At 48.1% G+C, this 19,997-nt stretch overlaps 1 protein-coding gene across 3 annotated transcripts in view; it reads left to right on the top strand.

Moving 5' to 3' along the window:
- The first annotated feature begins 761 nt into the window (after window positions 1–761).
- The window catches only part of wnt7bb (wingless-type MMTV integration site family, member 7Bb), a 70,324-nt gene continuing 51,088 nt past the window's right edge, over window positions 762–19,997 (top strand). Inside the window, exons 1-2 of one of the 3 annotated variants that reach the window (XM_084335342.1) lie at window positions 774–902; window positions 1,022–1,299. In XM_084335342.1, the coding sequence (XP_084191468.1) occupies window positions 1,223–1,299 (77 nt within the window). In that variant the 5' untranslated portion in view covers window positions 774–902; window positions 1,022–1,222. Of the gene's footprint in view, window positions 1,300–3,965; window positions 4,080–19,997 lie in introns of those variants that run through there. The other 2 variants (XM_084335341.1, XM_084335340.1) reach the window with 2 other exon arrangements.

The raw sequence follows: 19,997 nt of genomic DNA, 5'->3' as shown, positions 1-19,997 counted from the left end.
TGTGTATCCAATGATTCTTAAAGGACTGTAAATATGTCTTATGTCTACATGGTTTAACAAGACAGTATCTCGTCACCACCAGAGGGAGTCATCCACGGCAGAGAACAGCTCCCCGAGGAGTTGAACATCACTCGGGGAGTGGGCGCCTCACTTCACAGCACTCTTTAACCTCAACAATACGGGGGGGGGGTATGTGATTGTGTAGGCTACATTATTTTGGTCAGGGCAAAAAAATAAAAAAGTGATACAAAGGAAAAGGCAAATCATTTAGTCTACTGTCAGACGTTGTTCATTATTCGTATTAGGCGTTGGTCCTAAAACAATACATTCTTATTCATTATAACACAATAACCCATTTGCTATTATTCAAGAAATATAGCCTACATATTTTACATCTAAATTGGAATCTACCAATTGTCTTCTACGTCATCCCGACCCTCTCCTATTTCATGACTTATGGACATCATTACTGTTATGCTAGTCAACAGAGGAGGGATAGTCCACATTTTGCACAGCGTGGTGGGCAAAGCCCATGTTGCAACCTATAATAGCCATGGCTATATAAAAGGCCGTTTCAGTTTGTTCCCTTTAGTTTTCTGTACAACAACTGCACGTGTTGAGTTCCACCCCGAAGCCCGTCCCACCCTGCAGCAGATCCACGCTGGAGGAGGCGTGTGTATAGACCTTTTGTTACCTGTATTAGAGTAGCTACCTGGCTGGAGTTTAGTTGCATAGACCGATCTTTTTAAGATGTCGTCAAGGGGAAGGAACAGCAACACGCGATGTGTCCAGGCTTCAATCCAAGCGAAATCCAGATGGCTAGCAGGGCATTGCAGTAGGAGTGTAAATTTACCTGCAAGACCCAAACAAACGAAAATGCCTAATTTGGCTGTGCTTTGAAAGTAAGACCGAAAAGCCTAATACAAAAGCACTTCCTTTCGAGAACTCATTCACCTTTCGAGTCCGACCCTCTCTCCAGTTTCATTTTGGAATCCTTATAACCGCTTTTTTTTTGTTCCAGTTTTGTCATCAGTGTGCAGCTCACCTGTGCCCGTGGACCATGGCTTTCAGACGGGTTGAGATTTCGAGGGCGTTTCAATTTGATGTCCTGGAAAATAGGCGAAATGCGCGCATCTGGAAAGGTTAGGAGGGGAACCTGCCGATGTGAAGGCAATAAGCGTGACCACTTCGTCTTAGTGCATGGCCCGTCTCCAAAGCGGTAATGATCCTGCACAGAGCCCTCCGCAAGTGGACTTTCTACGTGTTCCTCTGTTTTGGCATCATATACCTACGACTTGGGTGAGTCTGCACTGCAGTTAAACGATAATGAACAATTATTAATAATATGTCGGCATGTTATGCACTTGCGTTGAACATGATTGCCATTAAAAAAAATATTGTGTAACACTTTGGCAATTTACACTATACCATGGAATAAAAGGTGGACACCTGCCCCCTGACCTTATGTGTAAATTGGGTTATGAATAAAGCTTTCCAACAGGTGTTTTTTTCCCCAAACGGCTGTAGGGCCTGTATAATACTTCTGCAGGGTCGTGCATACAAAAAATGGGTCGCATGTTCAGATATTAGGTCCAGAGCACAATATAGATTTATATTCATTGTCGATATCTATTTACCTCGTTGCTTTGTCGCACAAGATAATTCGAGCCGCTGTCTCCGTTCCAGCTCAAGCTCACCCTGCATACCTGCATTACTAGCGGCAGCCGGAGCTGCATTTCCACATTCCATTGCCCAGACGGAGTTTTTACCTGTTTTGCAATACCTCACCTTGATGCATAAACACAGAGGAATTCAATCCCCTTTTCTGGTGTGGTGCACCTGCACCAGCAAGTTACCATGCACCTTTAGCTGTTATGGATTTGGATGGATGGGTGGGTGGGTGGCGGATAGCCTATCATTTTGGAGATGCCCATTGACCGGACTACCCAAAAGCCACAATGACCAAGTTACGCATGCGTCCAATATGCCTAAATGAATAGCCAATCAGACAAACTTGGGTTTTTGGAAATGTATTGTAAAATGTGTGGGTTATCATTTATGTTGTTTTCATACATAAGCACGTGCTCAGCATTATAATAACGCAAGTCATTTGAGTGATATGTATTTGTATTACGTGGAACCATCCAGGTGCCAAGCTGCCACAGGTGGCATGCAACCTTGAAGAGGGTGCACAATAATATACTATACTAATACTATAATGAGAAAAACAAATTAAGTCGAGGCAATTTACCACGGGATTCCTGCAGACAATATCAACTAAACAAGCAGTATATATATCACCATGCAGGTGGTGTGGGCCTTCCTAATAGCCTACATGCAGCATATCAAGTGGAGTGAACCATGTAACATAACTTCAAGTTCCAGGGATGCTCAGATCATATGACATTTGCTCATATAGGGGTAAACAGTCACATGAATCGAGGCGTCCCCCGATTGGCCAATTTTATTGTTTATCAAGCTTAACCAGTTAGCCCATTCCCGCGCTTATTACTCCTTGTTACCCTGGGAAAATATTTCACGATACCCCCCTCCTCTTGAGCCTGCAGGTGACGAGTGACATCACATTGTTGCTGAAGAGATAGAAGCCTTTCACTCCATAAGCTCAACAACAAAATCCCCCCATGCTCTTTTTGTTCAGACCAAAGCCCGGTGACATAAAGCATTATCCCCGTGACAGTATCTCAGCTGCTATAAACTATTCTAAACGTTAATGCCAAGTTAAGACCAGCATCACAACTGGTACAAAACGCCGCTGCCAGACTGTTGACCGGAACCGCAAGAGAGACCAGCACATCACCCCTGTCCTTGCCTCCCTTCATTGGCTCGCTATACAGGATAGATTTTAAGGTTCTCCTATTTGTTTTTAAAGCCCTTAATGGTCACCCCCCCTCCTACATCTCAGACCTCCTATCCCCCTATTCCTATTCCAACACCATGAGGTCCCTCAGGTCAGCCGATCAGAGGCTCCTGACAGTCCGGAGGTCTAACCTCAAGCTCAGGGGGGGCCGTGCCTTTGCTGTCGCAGCCCCTGAATTGTGGAACAGCATCCCCACCTCCATTAGGCTTGCCCCCTCGATAGATGCCTTCAAATCTAGGCTCAAAACCCACTTCTACCTACTAGCCTTTCTGCCTTTCCCATTCACTGACTCATGCCCTGTTTGCCTGTGTGCCCTCCCATAACACGGAGTGTGATTGTTGTCAATATGTATCCAATTGTATCTACCCTCTGTACAGCACTTTGGTTGACACGTGTCATGTTAAATGTGCTATATAAATAAATCTGATTGATTGATTGATTGATCACATGCCAAAAGGAAGAGGACGAGGGAAATCCGAGTGTTGATTTGTGCGCATAAGTGCGATGGTGTGAGGTTAAGCGGCCCAGTGTGTGTTTGTTTACTTTTGGCTGGGGGTTTTGATGAATGAAACCCCTGACTGTCCAGGGGATCGGATCAGTGTCACCCTATTGTCCTGTTGTGGCGAAGTGGGCGGATAGCAGTGTCTCTCTCTCTCTCTCTGCCCAATGGCAGCCACGACTCTCATGAGAGTGGAGAAAGGCACTTTTCTGCCATCCAAAATCCCTAAAACCATCATCATTCCGGCTCGGGAACCACACTCTGTAACAGCCTCTACCGCTGAGAGATGACAGAGCCAATCTGCGCGCCCGCAGCACACTCACGGCCCTGGGAGCTGGGAGCTGCATAGGAGCACCGCCACACGCACGGCCCTGCAGGGAGCTGGGAGCTGCAGAGCACCGCCACACGCACGGCCCTCGGAGCTGGGAGCTGGGAGCTGCACCGCCACTCAAGCGAGACGCGCCGCCAGACGCGTCGCACCAAACGGGGAGACAGACAGACGGCGCTCTTTTGATTCGGAGCAGAGGAACTTATAAACCGCGCGCCAGGAATTAAGGAGTTTATCCTGTATCTCGTTTTTCTCACTCAATCCGAAAGTGGCCATTTGTTCAATGTAATCATGATCATCTTCTCGTCGCGCAGTGTATTGCTGTCAGTCTATTATCCGCAGATCTTCCTTATCCTCACGAGTGGCAGCTACCTGTAAGTTGACCCAATTAGCCTCCTGGGGCCATGATTACAGCAGTGTGTGTGTGTGTGTGTGTGTGTGTGTGTGTGTGTGTGTGTGTGTGTGTGTGTGTGTGTGTGTGTGTGTGTGTGTGTGTGTGTGTGTGCGCTCATCACTCGCTATGATGCATGGATTTGATTTCGCTTATGCTATTTGCCGGATGTTTCCTTATCGGGGTGGTGGGCTATCTCTCTCTCTCAATGATAAAGCGCAGGTTGTTGGATATCCTTGTAGCCGAATTATGGCAACATCAGTAGAAAATAAAGAACAGCATATTTAGTTAAATTGGTTATTCATCGTTATGAAACTATTCTGAAAAATTGCCAACTTATAGCGTATACGTATAGGCTTCAAGACATTATAGCAATAGAAACAATGCCAGGAGGGCGCACATTGCATTTTACGCACGGATTTCGATTTAATTTACTGACAATTATCACACACAAGTCTTTATGTACTGTAGGCGTAAACGTCTATTACAGTACATTAGAACCGAATAAGGCGTATTTCATTGATTACACCAATAAGTGCATGTGGGAATAAACTAATTAGCGAGCGCACTAACGTGCATTCTGCAGGTGGATATATATGCGCAAATATTGTGCGTATGACGGTTTCACTTTAGACAAACGTTTTGAATAACATCTTCAAATCACAGAAAATGTCCTTCTAACATTTGGATCAATGCGACATGGTTTCCTTTGGCCACGGAGTGGCAGAGATGTTCAAGACAATTAGATGCCGAGTGTCATTTCCCTGCGAGAATATACAAGCTATAGGCCTATGGATGGCTTTTACAAGTTACCTGTCAGAAGGATTACGGTTTATGCATGACATCATCACAGTCTAATTCTCGGTATTTGTAAGTTATCATTTACACCCACATCTGTGAAAGTGGTAGTAACACATTCTCCTGTGACATGCATGTGATTGACGCTTAAATACTTGCGGCTTTGAATTAAAAGAGAATTCCTCTTGTTGGAGAACCCTGGCTTTCCTATTGCTTCCCAAATAATTGAGCTCTGCTCCCACTCCCCCCTTTGCTGCTCGAGACCCCAACCTGATGCTGAAATAGATGTGGTTTTGGGTTTCAGTTAAAAGTGGGCTACTACGGCTATGTTTAGTGTTGGTTTTCACATTAAAACTATACATATTGTTTTGATAATTTAAACAAGCTTTCTGTTCGGCGTTCGGCATACAAAAAAATGATACGTTCTAAAGAGACGTTTCAAGTGTGGATTTTAGAGAAGGAATGCGATACCCCCACCCTCAAAAGTATATTCTGCACACTCTCTCATTACACATCTGCAGCTAATGTCCGTGCGTGTTAAACTCGGAGTAAAATTGGGTTGCGCTGCCTGCAGCATGGGTGGCAGAGACAAGGGTCCGCGGCCCTGCTCTTTCACACCGACCTGTAGCCAATAGGAGCAATACGCTGTACATTTTTCATTCTACTCCATTTATAACAAATTATGTAATTTTTTTTAATAATATTTTCTTTTTATATTATAGAATTTTGGATACGATTTGTCAGATTGTCCACTGTTTTTTAATATAGGGGGGGACAACGACAATTATTATTATTTTCTAAATCAAAGAAAGTGATACAGGTCTTCTCTGTTATTATCAAAAGACTCATTAAATGAGTCCAACTAAATTAGTTAAGTTGTGTTTAATGAGGCATGTTGAGGTGCATTTCTCACTGAGAGAGATGCATGCCTGTGAGCTTAATGCTGTGTCAGTTGAGTTCAAATTGTTCAGTGTGATGGAGTAGGTGTGTGTGTGTGTGTGTGTGTGTGTGTGTGTGTGTGTGTGTGTGTGTGTGTGTGTGTGTGTCTGTCTGTCTGTCTGTCTGTCTGTCTGTCTGTCTGTCTGTCTGTCTGTCTGTCTGTCTGTCTGTCTGTCTGTCTGTCTGTCTGTCTGTCTGTCTGTCTGTCTGTCTGTCTCTGTCTGTCTGTCTGTCTGTCTGTCTGTCTGTCTGTCTGTCTGTCTGTCTGTCTGTCTCTGTCTGTCTGTCTGTCTGTCTGTCTGTCTGTCTGTCTGTCTGTCTGTGTCTGTCTGTGTCTGTCTGTCTGAGTGTGTGTGAGAGCGTGTGTGTGTGTGTATGTTATGCCCCTGGGCCTATAGTGTTTGTATAGATCACTATACTCAGGAACCCTCAGCACTGACAGTCACAACGATGAAAGTTTAACTTTTTAAGTTGCACCTCACATTGTAACATTGTATGAGACCTTATGCCTTATTTTTCCTTGTGGCATTGCTCTCCTCTCTTTTTAATTTGGGTTAAATGTATCATTTTTCCTTGCATATAGAAAGTTAGATTTCTAGCTACTTTCTAGCTACTTTCCTTCCTTTATTCACTTTTATCACTTTCATCACTTTATTCATTTGAAACAAGACGTTTACTAGAAGCACAATTGCTGAATGCAAACAGTTTTTGGACTATTTTCTAATGAGGAGTCTCATCTGATTGTGTAGCGATGGTAGGGCCTGTATATCTGGGACTATGGTCCCCAAGCTGCTAGCATATACACACAGAGTCATCGCTAAGCAAACAGAATCGCATTTGTGCACTTTGATGATGCAGGGATTTAAAAGCTTAGCTGTGGAATTCTCTGTTTTGCATTGTCTGATGGTTTGGGAAGCCCACAGCTAGACAGTGATTCTGTGAAACAGCAGGTGGACGTGACGGTGGGAGCTTGAAGCCGGGAGTGTTTATGATACTTGAGAGTAACAACGTGCTGCTTCATAAATCTTTAAGTTGATCAGTAAAGCTGAATAATTTTGCGGTTCTACTGGTTTTACCTCCAGTGTTTTGCCACTTGGCGTACACCTTCAAACCAGTTGCATTCACCGCTAACATTCATTATGCAGTTAAGTGAACGTCTCAGACTGCACGTCACTTGTCCCCATGAACCTGACCTTAACAGTTAGGACAAGATGTAACTGCTGCCACAAAAGACCACCGGTAGGACAGATGGACAGGGACGTTTAGTAGGCCTGGAGTTTGAGGTTGTTGTGTGGTGTACAAGAAAAGAGCTTTTAGAAGATGTGAAAGACCTGAGAGGTACTGTTTTAAGAGACAATAAGATCTGAGAGGTACTCTTTTAAGAGACAATAAGACCTGAGAGGGACTCTTTTAAGAGACAATAAGATCTGAGAGGTACTCTTTTAAGAGACAATAAGACCTGAGAGGTACTCTTTTAAAGCTTATGACCACTCAATCAACCCTATGCAACCAGTGGTCTGTTGTTATTCCATAATTAATTTTCTTTGCTGACAAAACCCAGCCTGTGCTTTCACTCCAACTATTTTATAAACCTATGCATTTAAAAAGTATTTTCTTTCAGTGAGGTAAAGTATTTACTTACTTTGTTTTAACAACCAGGAAATGCCGAGAAAGTTGCATGCATTGCATTGTAGTTGAAATCTAGTAATCCACGCACAAAATCTTTTTGGGTGCTTTCTTAGTTACAAGACAGTACCATCAAGTCAGTTTTATGTTTATATTTAGAATGATCACTTTTGGCGAAACAAGACAAGTCTTTCGTGTTTGGAGAAAGCTGTGGTTACATGGCTCATTGCTGCCCTCTAGTAGTCAGAAAATGTATTATTGCAGCTTTAAACAAACACTCCCAACACTTTTGAGAAATACACTTATTTGCCACCTTCCAATAACTCACTGTACTATTTACACTTTGTGTAACTGAGGGGTTACAAAACCCTGACTGTATTAAAGATTGTGATAGATTAAACCACTGCTAGGTATGTACTTTAATTACTGGCCAGACAGTACATCTAATATATGGCAGACACTCATAATAACACGGCACTGACAAAGAAATATCATTTGAGGGTATTTATTATTATGCAGTAAATGTTACAGATATGAGAATTAGGGTCGCGCTTGTATGGCGAAGAATAGGCATAAAGTCAGTCAGTAGCATAAGTCAATGGGAATAGAATAATTCCTACGATGGTGTACTAGGCTAACGCCGCCTGGCGTAGAATGGCAATTATAGAGGGCAACGCTGGTACCGCTGGAGACAATGGGGTTCCTCCCAGAGTTGTAAGTTCTGGAGGAGAGAGGAATGTTCGGATACTCAGTCTGATCAATTGAAGAAGAAGGGGATTCACGTACAGAAGCCAGTCCTTGTAATCCAAAGCTCAGCATCAAAAGCAATAACTGTAATCCAATTGCCCAATAGCAATGATGATAACCAGCTAGCCTCGGTCCATGAGGCCAGCCCGAATGTAGATCCTCACGGTGTTTAAATCCAAACGACAGTGGAGATTAACGATGCTCTTCTCCAGGTAGTACGTTCCACAATCAATATAATCCAACCAATACTGGTTCTGCAATCGCCGCCGTCGGTTCTCCTGTGCACATGTCCAGTAGGTTCTCCGACTAGGCCTCCCCGTGTGCTGGTACCAATGTATTTAGTCCACGCGCACTGGCTAAGGTCCACTAGCTAAACGAACGAACTGCTGGGTAATGCTACACACGAACGAACTGCTGTTGGCACGATACACAATAATTAACGACTCTTTACTTCACATTAAGCTAAGTCGAACTTGACGTTACTGCATTAAATCTGACACTTTTACTATTCACTTCGCACGTGGTTCTCAACGCTCTGTTAGACGCACTGCTTCTCACTTCACTGTTTTACCGAACTCGCTGAACGTTGAACTTGCTGCACGAACAGCTACTGTTCGCACCTGCCGCCGTATATACACTTAAGTGGCTATCTAGTGCCGAACCTCAGTTCTCGTCTCGAATCAATGCGCTGTCCCCGGGCATGTTGCGACATGCCTGGACTCGCCTTTGAACCTGACTTTGGGGGCTGGCGGTCTGGCGCCGATGGCGTTATCCAATAAGGAAAGCGAATATTACTATGATTCAAACGCAGGCTTAAAGGGATATACCGTGTATATATAAATAATATACAAGGTATATAAAACAATAAATGTAGATTCTCAGCTTTAATCTGGCCCTTCACAACAGCCGCCTCCTAATTAGTCCGCACCTAATTAGTTAAGGGAGACAGATTAATAGTCCAGTCAACTGCTCAATATTTGTTGTGAGGAGTAGGGCAATCTACAAAGTCAGTGGGTCATGGTCGTCATCAGGGGAGTCAGGGATCTCCGGCAACTCTATCAGCTTCGCCACGGGTCGGGTGTAGGTCCGCCCTTGGACTATGACTTCTGCCGCTCTGACCTTCCCATCGGCACCAGTGATCACTTTGCTTACGCGGCCGGCCGGCCACATAGCTCGGGGTAGTGACTGGTCTATGATCATAACGACTGTGTCCACCTTCAAGTTGTCCCTGTCCTTTACCCACTTCTGACGGGCTTGGAGGGACGGTAGGTAGTGGAGGAGGAAACTGTTCCAAAACTGGTCAGCCAATACCTGACTGTATCTCCACATTCTTCGGCCGTTCACTTCTTCAGGTCTGTACACCGCCTGTGGAAGGGCAGGGTCCAGCCGCCCCATCAAGAGATAGTTTGGGGTGACTGGGTCGAAGTCTGCTACATCACTTGAGACGTAACCGAGGGGCTTCGAGTTCAATACGCCCTCGATCTCCGTGAGGACTGTCGTGAGGACTTCTTCCGCCACGGTCTGGGCCCCAAGCACGGCGTACAGAGCTGTCTTTATAGAACGGACTTCTCTTTCCCAGGTTCCCCCGAAATGAGGGGCGTTCGGGGGGTTGAACTGGAATTCGACCTGATAGGGAGCGAGGTGGGTCTTAAGTTCTGGGCCCAAGGCCTGGAAACTCTCTCTCAGTTCTCTTTCTCCGCCTTTGAAGTTTGTCCCTTGATCAGACAACAACGCAGATGGTTTTCCTTTTCTTGATATAAATCTCCGGAAGGACATGAGGAATGAATCCGTACTCATGGTCTGGAGGATTTCTATATGAACAGCTCGTGTGGTCATACACTTGTATACAATGCCCCACCTCTTCTCTGTCCCTCTTCCTTTCTTGACGTAGAGCGGGCCGAAGCAGTCCACGCCCGTGGAGTGGAAAGGCCTCTCGCCGAGTCGGAGGCGGCAGGGAGGCAGGTCGGCCATCATAGGTATACTGGGCTGTGCTCGCCACTTGCAACAGTCTAGACAAGTCCGTTGGAAGCGACGTACTGCTTCTCTCCCTTGCAGTATCCAGTAACGGCGTCGGATCTCAGCGAAGACTCTCTCTGCCCCCAGCGTGGTGCACATCCTCGTCGTACTTCTTTATGATAAGCTCGGTTACCTTGTGTCGGCTGTTGAGGACGATAGGATACTTGACGTCATCCGTTAAGTCCGGGGCCCGTCGCAGACGACCACCCACCCTGATGAGGTCATGGGTGTCGAGCTCGGGGGCCAACGTGAGCAGTCGGCTGTCTGAAGGGATTGGCTTTTTGCCCTGCAGGCAGTCTAGCTCATCTGGAAATGAGTCTCTTTGGGCTCGCTGTAGCAGAAGGAGTTCTGCCTCTGCGTAGTTCAATGCGTCAATGTCTGTGGTGGGGGGAACCTCAGGGTGGTGCCACAAGAATGTCTTTTTCTGCGCACTCTCAAAGGTTAAGCAGTCGTCTATGTTAGGGTCCGTGGGAGCTGGGACGTGCGTCAGCCCGCAGAACATAGACTTCTTGATCTCTGCCTCCTCTTGACTAGCCTCCCGTGGTGTGGGGGTAGGCCACTCCTCCTCCGGGAGCTTGAGGAACTCAGGACCGTCACTGTAAATGTTGGGACGTGTGAGGTCGTCTAGAGACATCCCCCGTGTGATGACATCTGCTGGGTTCTGCTTGGTGTCAACGTACCTCCAGCACGCTGATCCTACCAAGTCTTGAATCTCGGTGACTCTGACTCCGACGAAGACTTTGTATCTACAAGAATCGGACTGGATCCATGTGAGTACAGTCATGGAGTCTGACCACAAGATTGTCTTTTGCACCGTTATGGTGAGTTCACGTTGTATCAGCGTGGCGAGTTGCGCGCCTACCAGAGCTGCGCAGAGCTCTAGACGCGGGATAGATTGTTGCTTGCGGGGGGCTATTCTTGAGCGAGCCAGGACGAAAGCTGTGTAATAATAATAATAATAATGGATTGGATTTATATAGCGCTCTTCGTGACACCCCAGAGACCCCAGAGCGCTTACAGAGTCCATTATTCGTTCATACACAGTCATACCGGTGGTGGTAAGCTACAATTGCAGCCAGAGCTGCCCTGAGGCAGACTCACGGAAGCGTGGCGAATAATCATCGCCTACGGCCCCTCCGACCACCACCAACGTGGCTCAGGGGTAGAGTGGGTCGTCCAATGATTGAAGGGTTGGTGGTTCGAATCCCGCTCAAGCCCATGTATACTTCTCCTCCCTCCTATCGGGCTCGCAAGTAAGCCACCGAACCGTAGGCTACTTCCGAGGCGTCACTGAAGACGTGCAGGTCCGTCTGACACGTCTCCAGCCGCACTGTGGGTGGGAAGTAGCTCCGGCGAATGTTCACATTTTGGAGCGAGCTGAGTTCTCTCTCCCACTCTCTCCAGGTGGAAGCTAGGTGGTCGGGTATGGGGTCGTCCCAGCCCTGCTCCTTGTCCCACAGTTCTCGCACGAGCATCTTCGCCCGAGTGGTGTAAGGTAGGATACACCCCAGCGGGTCGTATTGGCTTGCGAGTGTTCTGTATACGCTCCGTCGAGTGGTCGGTAGAGGGGTCGACCTTCCCTGCTCCTGGGTCAGGGGTGTGTGCTTATAATGGAGCGAGTCTGTTTTGAAGCGCCAGACGAGGCCCAATGTCATTTCCTGTGCTTCACCTGGGGTGGTCGCCATCCAGGTCTCGCTGCTTGCTGCCTTTGTCTCTGGGGAGAGGCTGCGAAGTACTTGAGGGTCACTGCTGGCCCACTGCCTAAGGTCGAAGCCGCCTTTGATCAGGGAGGCTCAGAGCTTAAGTAGGATGGCTTCGGCTTCTTCTGGCGTTGATACGCTTTGTAGACAGTTGTCCACGTAGAAACTCCTCTCTACGCTTTGTCTGACCTCCTCGTCAGCTCCAGGGTCTTCGGTCACGTGCTTTTGTAGTGCGAACGTGGCACAGCATGGGCTGCATGTGGTGCCGAAGGGGAGGACCTCCCATTGATAGATGGAGGGTTGTTCATCGTCGATCCTCTCTCTCCACAGGAACCGCAGCAGGGGCTTGTCCTCCTCCATCAGTCGCACCTGCAGGAACATCCCTTTGATGTCGCCGCTGATGGCCACCTTGTCTTGGCGGAAACGTAGTAGTACGCCGAGGAGGGAGGGGCCGAGTGTCGGGCCGGGCAAGAGCAATTTATTCAGGTTCTGTAGTCCGATCTGGTAGCTGCAGTTGAATACAATGCGGTTCTTGCCGTTGTGGTGGACCTTGTGGTGGGGCACGTACCAGGATTCAGTCGTCTGGTCTGCCTCTTGATTGTCAATTTTCTTGATATGTCCCGCTGTGATCAGTTTGTCGATCTCACCGCGGTATATAGTGGCTTGAGTGGGGTCTTTTGCTAGACGCCGCTCGGTGTTCAGTAGATAGCGTTCTGTCGCTTCTTTTGAGGCGTGGAGGGTAGGCATCCCCTCTCGCCTCAAGAGTGGAGTTGCGTATCTCATCACTCCGTCGACCTCGACCCTCTTTGTCTTCTGCTCGAGGAGAGCTATGGCATACGTGTCTTCCTTTGAACGAACTAGTTTCCGTTCGTTCTTAAAGGGCATCGAGTCTAATGTCCATAGTCTCTCGACGTGCTGCAAGAGGGTGGTGTCGTCTTCGCTTACCCTCGTGTAGAGGCAGCGGGTGGCTGTCGGTCGGTTGGAAGACCCGGAGAGGGGGCCTTGTAGCGTCCAACCCAGGCGGGTCTTGACCGCTGCTGGGCAGCCTCTGGGCCCGATGTGGACCTGGTCTGTTGGGACGATGAGGTCTGCGTGGTCGGATCCTATGAGCAGGGTCGGGGTGGCGCCGTCGATGAGCGGTATAGGTAGTTGACGTAGGTGCACGTATTTCTCCATCAGCTGTGGGATGGGGTAGGTATAACGTGACAGACCTATGTCATGGCTTGTGAAGGCGTTAGTGATGCTGTACCGCTTCTCGGGCTGCTCGACCGCTGCTATTGTGAATGAGACGTTTTCACCCTTTATGGTCTTTAGGTCTCGCCGAATAGTACGGATTGTCATTGTTTCTTCGGTACCCCGCAGGCCCAACTGGGCTGCGGCGGAAGCGAGGAGGAAAGTCTTTTCCGACCCATCGTCGAGGACGGCGTAAGTGTCCAGGACCTTGTCCTCGTAGCTTAGGAGCATTCGGACCACCTTCAAGAGCACTCGGGAGCTCCCGCTCTTCGCAGGGTCTATATACATGACATTTACTCTCGAGCTGCTTTGTGGTACGGGTCTCCTCTTGTTGCTGTCGTGCAGGACCTCCAGGTGGGCGCCGTCGCACTTGCTGCATCTTTTCTTCAAGCGGCACTCAGCTGCCATATGGCTGCGCGCGCAGCGGAAGCAGCGGCGGTTCGCTTTGATCCACTGACTCACTTCGTCAGCAGTCAACTTCTTGAAGGTGTCACATTGAGACAGCCAATGTTCATTTTCACAGTACTGGCAGGCAATCTTCCACTTTCCCTTCGCGTGGGGGGTGTTGTGGTTCTTGTGCTGCGGCACTGACTCGGCCTGGTGCATAACTGTCACTGACCGGCGGTTGTCATTGAACCTCCGTGGTCCATCTCTAGGGCTAGAGCCACTCCACACGAATGTGTCCAATCGTAGACTGCTGACCTCCCTGGCGAGGAAATCAGCCAGGTCTAGGAGGGATGGTTCTGGGCCGTTGGGGTCACGGCGGTCTTTCTGCCGCCGAAAACGCTCTTGACAGGCTGGAGGGAGCTTCTCCAGTATCCGCTCCACGTTGGAATTTGCATACAGTTCATATCTCCCCTTCTCCTTTTGTGACCCCAGCATCCCCACGAGGGATTGTACCTTGATAGAGAGGTCATCTAGTGCTCTATTGTCTTTGGCTGGGGGGAGGCGGTCGATATCTCGTATTTCTTGGATCACGTAATCCCATATGCGTCCATAGCGCGCGTCGAGGGCCACCAGAGCATCTGAGTAGGGGGTTCTTGAGTTTGAATATGCCAGCGCTATGTTATGCGCTCTGGGCACTTTGAGATGCTTGAGGAGGATGGCATATTTATAAGACTCGTCGTGGACATCGGACATTATAGTCTCTAAACACATGCGTAATTCTGTGTACTGTGCTCTGTCCTCGCGCGTAAAGTCTGGGAACGTCGGTGTTCCAAGGTAAGACGCCATGGATGGCTGGGACACCGATGAGCGTAGGGGGAGAGGCCTCCTGGGCGAGTCTCCCCGTACGGGTGGCCGTGGGTTAGTGCTGGGTGGGTACCAGAGGCCGGGCCCCCAGGTGCTGCTCCTCGGTGCTGACTGTGCATCAAACTCACCCATGGGTTGGGTCGGGGGTTTGTAGCGCAGTGACTCGGGGCTGAGGTCGGGGCTGTACTGGGCCTCCTGGTCCAAAGTAGGTTCGTGCTGGTGGGCTTGCTGTCCCTCCTTGTCCTCCGCTAGGTCTTGGAGTCTTCTAGTTAGTCTCTCGGCGACGTAGGCCGGTTCTTCCCGTTGGCTGGGTCCCGTATAGACCGGTCAGGGAGGGGGCTCGGCGACGTAGGCAGGTTCTTCCTGTTGGCCGGGTCCCGTGTAGATTTGTCGGGTAGGGGAAGGTGCCCTAGACCCGTGTCGTGATGATCTCCGGGAGCTCCGTGTGGAGGAGGGGGGGGGGGTCGCCCTCTGGATCAATTGTTCTATCATCTGCGCCTGCAGACGGTCTCTTTCCATCTCGCGCTGTGCATTGGCGGCATCGCGCTGTGCATTGGCGCGGTCTCGCTGAATGTTCTCTTCAACCTGGAGGCGCCTCTCTTCCAGTCTGATAGTCATCGCTGCGTCAGCCTGGAGGCGACTCTTCCAGTCGGATGCGTTCGTGCTCACTCTGTTGTTGAGCTTGGAGACGTTCGCGCTCCACTGCAGACTGTTCGCGCGCACTCTGTTGTTGCGCTTGGAGGCGCTCTCGTTCCGCTGCAGAGTGTTCGCGCTCACTAAGTGTCTGTGCTTGGAGACGGTCTCTTTCGGTTGATGCTGTCAGTGTGGCAATCAAGGCTTGTGCTAGTCGCTGGTCAGCCTCGCTGGGGGATGACACTGATGGAGGTGATCGGGCGCTGACAGGACTTGGTGGGGACCTGTTCTCTTGGCGCGCTCCGAGGTCCATCTCTTGAGCGCTGCTTCTTGATTTCTCCCGCGCCCCGAGGTCCATCTCTTGAGCGCGGTACTCTTGGGTCTCTTGCGTTCCGGGGTCTATCCCGGTGGCGCTTTCTTTATCCTGGGGCGCTCCGGGGTCTATCCCGGTGGCGCTGTCTTTCTCCTTTGGCGCTCCGGGGTCTATCCCGGTGGCGCTGTCTTGGAGTATAGTCATGTCATGTCCCGCTTGTTCCCCCCCGTGAGCTAAGTCAGTTTCGTTTGAACCCACTGGGGTCTCTACTGGTGGGGCCGACAAGTCGATAGGATTGGGCATGCTTAAACTATCAGTTTTATCCGTGCTTAACGTCTTTTTAGATAAGCTAGGAGGTAAAACGAAAGCGTAGTCCTCACATTAAGCTAAGTCGAACTTGACGTTACTGCATTAAATCTGACACTTTTACTATTCACTTCGCACGTGGTTCTCAACGCTCTGTTAGACGAACTGCTTCTCACTACATTAGAATCACACTGCGTGATGAACGATGAACTCAGACTAACTGCTGCTGTTCGCACCTGCCACTATATATATACAGGTTATATCCCTTTAAGCCTGCGTGTAAATCCTAGTAATATTCACTTTCCTTATGGATAATGCCCCCTGACGGTGGCGCCAGGCAGTCTCCCACTCAGACAGGTTCAAGGGCGAGTCTGGGCAAGTCAGGACATGCCCTTGGCAGCGCATTGATTCCGGGCAAGTGGTTAGGTTTTGGCACTAGAAGCCACTTAAGTATATATATGGTGGCAGGTGCGAACAGCAGCAGTTAGTCTGAGTTCATCGTTCATCACGCAGTGTGATTCTAATGTAGTGAGAAGCAGTTAGTCTAACAGAGCGTTGAGAACCACGTGCGAAGTGAATAGTAAAAGTGTCAGATTTAATGCAGTAACGTCAAGTTCGACTTAGCTTAATGTGAAGTAAAGAGTCGTTAACTATTGTGTATCGTGCCAACAGCAGTTCGTTCGTGTGCAGCATTACCCAGCAGTTTGTTCGTTTAGCTAGTGGACCTTAGCCAGTGCGCGTGGACTAAATACATTTGTGCCAGCACACGAGGAGGCCTAGTCGGAGAACCTACTGGACATGTGCACAGGAGAACCGACGGCGGCGATTGCAGAACCAGTATTGGTTGGATTATATTGATTGTGGAACGTACTACCTGGAGAAGAGCATCGTTAATCTCCACTGTCGTTTGGATTTAACCACCTTGAGGATCTACATTCGGGCTGGCCTCATGGACCGAGGCTAGCTGGCTATCATCATTGCTCTCGTGCAATTGGATTACAGTTATTGCTTTTGATGCTGAGCTTTGGATTACAAGGACTGGCTTCTGTACGTGAATCCGCTTCTTCTTCAATTGATCAGACTGAGTATCCGAACATTCCTCTCTCCTCCAGAGCTTACAACTCTGGGAGGAACCCATTGTCTCCAGCGGTACCAGCGTTTCCCCCATATAATTGCCATCCTACGCCAGGCGGCGTTAGCCTAGTACCCCATCGTAGGAATTATTCTATTCCCATTGACTTATGCTACTGACTGACTTATGCATATTCTTCGCCATACAAGCGCGACCCTAATTCTCATATCTGTACATTTACTGCATAATAATAAATACCCTCAATGATATTTCTTTGTCAGTGCCGTGTTATTATGAGTGTCTGCCATATTTAGATGTACTGTCTGGCCATTAATACTAAGTACATAACTACAGTAGCAGTGGTTTAATCTATCACAATCTTTAATACAGTCAGGGTTTTGTAACCCCTCACGTTCGCGCTCCACTGCAGACTGTTCGCGCGCACTCTGTTGTTGCGCTTGGAGGCGCTCTCGTTCCGCTGCAGAGTGTTCGCGCTCACTAAGTGTCTGTGCTTGGAGACGGTCTCTTTCGGTTGATGCAGTTAGTGTGGCAATCAAGGCTTGTGCCAGTCGCTGGTCAGCCTCGTTGGGGGATGACACTGATGGAGGTGAGCGGGCGCTGACAGGACTTAGTGGAGACCTGTTCTCTTGGCGCGCTCCGAGGTCCATCTCTTGAGCGCTGCTTCTTGATTTCTCCCGCGCCCCGAGGTCCATCTCTTGAGCGCGGTACTCTTCTCTTGGTTGCGCGCCGAGGTCTGTCTCGGGTGCGCACTCTTGGGTCTCTTGCGTTCCGGGGTCTATCCCGGTGGCGCTTTCTTTATCCTGGGGCGCTCCGGGGTCTATCCCGGTGGCGCTGTCTTGGGGTATAGTCACGTCATGTCCCGCTTGTTCCCCCCGTGAGCTAAGTCAGTTTCGTTTGAACCCACTGGGGTCTCTACTGGTGGGGCCGACAAGTTGATAGGATTGGGCATGCTTAAACTATCAGTTTTATCCGTGCTTAACGTCTTTTTAGATAAGCTAGGAGGTAAAACGAAAGCGTAGTCCTCCAGGTGTGGAGGTGGCTGACGTTTGCGCCTAGGGCATTCTAGTTTGGGAGAGCCGTCTGGAGAGTGTCCGCCGCTGGCCATATCAATATTAATATGATATTAAAGATTACTGATACCATCCGGTTCGAAGGACCAATTGTAACTGAGGGGTTACAAAACCCTGACTGTATTAAAGATTGTGATAGATTAAACCACTGCTAGGTATGTACTTTAATTACTGGCCAGACAGTACATCTAATATATGGCAGACACTCATAATAACACGGCACTGACAAAGAAATATCATTTGAGGGTATTTATTATTATGCAGTAAATGTTACAGATATGATATGATATGAGAATTAGGGTCGCGCTTGTATGGCGAAGAATAGGCATAAAGTCAGTCAGTAGCATAAGTCAATGGGAATAGAATAATTCCTACGATGGGGTACTAGGCTAACGCCGCCTGGCGTAGAATGGCAATTATAGAGGGCAACGCTGGTACCGCTGGAGACAATGGGGTTCCTCCCAGAGTTGTAAGTTCTGGAGGAGAGAGGAATGTTCGGATACTCAGTCTGATCAATTGATCACGTACAGAAGCCAGTCCTTGTAATCCAAAGCTCAGCATCAAAAGCAATAACTGTAATCCAATTGCCCAATAGCAATGATGATAGCCAGCTAGCCTCGGTCCATGAGGCCAGCCCGAATGTAGATCCTCACGGTGTTTAAATCCAAACGACAGTGGAGATTAACGATGCTCTTCTCCAGGTAGTACGTTCCACAATCAATATAATCCAACCAATACTGGTTCTGCAATCGCCGCCGTCGGTTCTCCTGTGCACATGTCCAGTAGGTTCTCCGACTAGGCCTCCTCGTGTGCTGGTACCAATGTATTTAGTCCACGCGCACTGGCTAAGGTCCACTAGCTAAACGAACGAACTGCTGGGTAATGCTACACACGAACGAACTGCTGTTGGCACGATACACAATAATTAACGACTCTTTACTTCACATTAAGCTAAGTCGAACTTGACGTTACTGCATTAAATCTGACACTTTTACTATTCACTTCGCACGTGGTTCTCAACGCTCTGTTAGACGCACTGCTTCTCACTTCACTGTTTTACCGAACTCGCTGAACGTTGAACTTGCTGCACGAACAGCTACTGTTCAAGTTAGTTCAAGTTCAAGTTTTTTAATAGTTGTCATACAGAAGTACAGAATACTTTCATACAAAATGCTTCTTACTGTTACGCTCCAGAGACTGTGCTAGACAAGATAGTATCAAATAACATAATAACATAATATAGCATGAATTTAGAAGAAGAAAATGAGGTCACAGTGTTCGGTATAGACATATGTACAATGTTCTGAGTTACCATATAATATACAATACACAATACTATGCAGTGTACTAATGTACAGTACTATCTAGTGCAAAGCAGAAATGGGATGAGGTCACACCTGCCGCCGTATATATACTTAAGTGGCTATCTAGTGCCGAACCTCAGTTCTCGTCTCGAATCAATGCGCTGTCCCCGGGCATGTTGCGACATGCCTGGACTCGCCTTTGAACCTGACTTTGGGCGCTTGCGGTCTGGCGCCGATGGCGTTATCCAATAAGGAAAGCGAATATTACTATGATTCAAACGCAGGCTTAAAGGGATATACCGTGTATATATAAATAATATACAAGGTATATAAAACAATAAATGTAGATTCTCAGCTTTAATCTGGCCCTTCACAACACTTTGTATCTTGTGTATTTACCACATGTTCTGGCTCTCCCCTTGGCCACAGGTTGTTCGACCAGCCCAGCCTCCCTTCTCGCCTGTTCAGCTTCCAAAACCTGGAGTTCCTCCTCTCTAACTTCTGCTTCAAATACTGTAGATAAGGTTCTGGATCCATTCAGAAGTAATAATCCCCATCCTCTTACAAAATCAGCCATGATTAAGCAGTAATTTCTCTGTAGGTTAGCTAGTTACCTTGGATGTTATTGACTGAAGTTAACGACAGACCTTTTGGGGTACTGTGTGCAATCACTGTGTCCAGCGGCGGTTCATCAAGAAATGTATCTGCCTCAAAAACAGCAATGTCTTGCTTTTACATAGTTATTTCTACACATGGTAAATACACAAGATACAATGAGTAAATAATTCAGTTGAAATAAACAAATTATTTAATTTGGAGTTGTTGGGAGGTATATTTTTTTCATTTTTGATGGAGGCTATAACAGATTTCCC

Source organism: Notolepis coatsorum, assembly GCF_963971535.1.
Source record: "Notolepis coatsorum genome assembly, chromosome: 18".
Taxonomy (NCBI): Eukaryota; Metazoa; Chordata; class Actinopteri; order Aulopiformes; family Paralepididae; genus Notolepis; species Notolepis coatsorum.
This window is presented reverse-complemented; position numbering and strand designations above follow the sequence as displayed.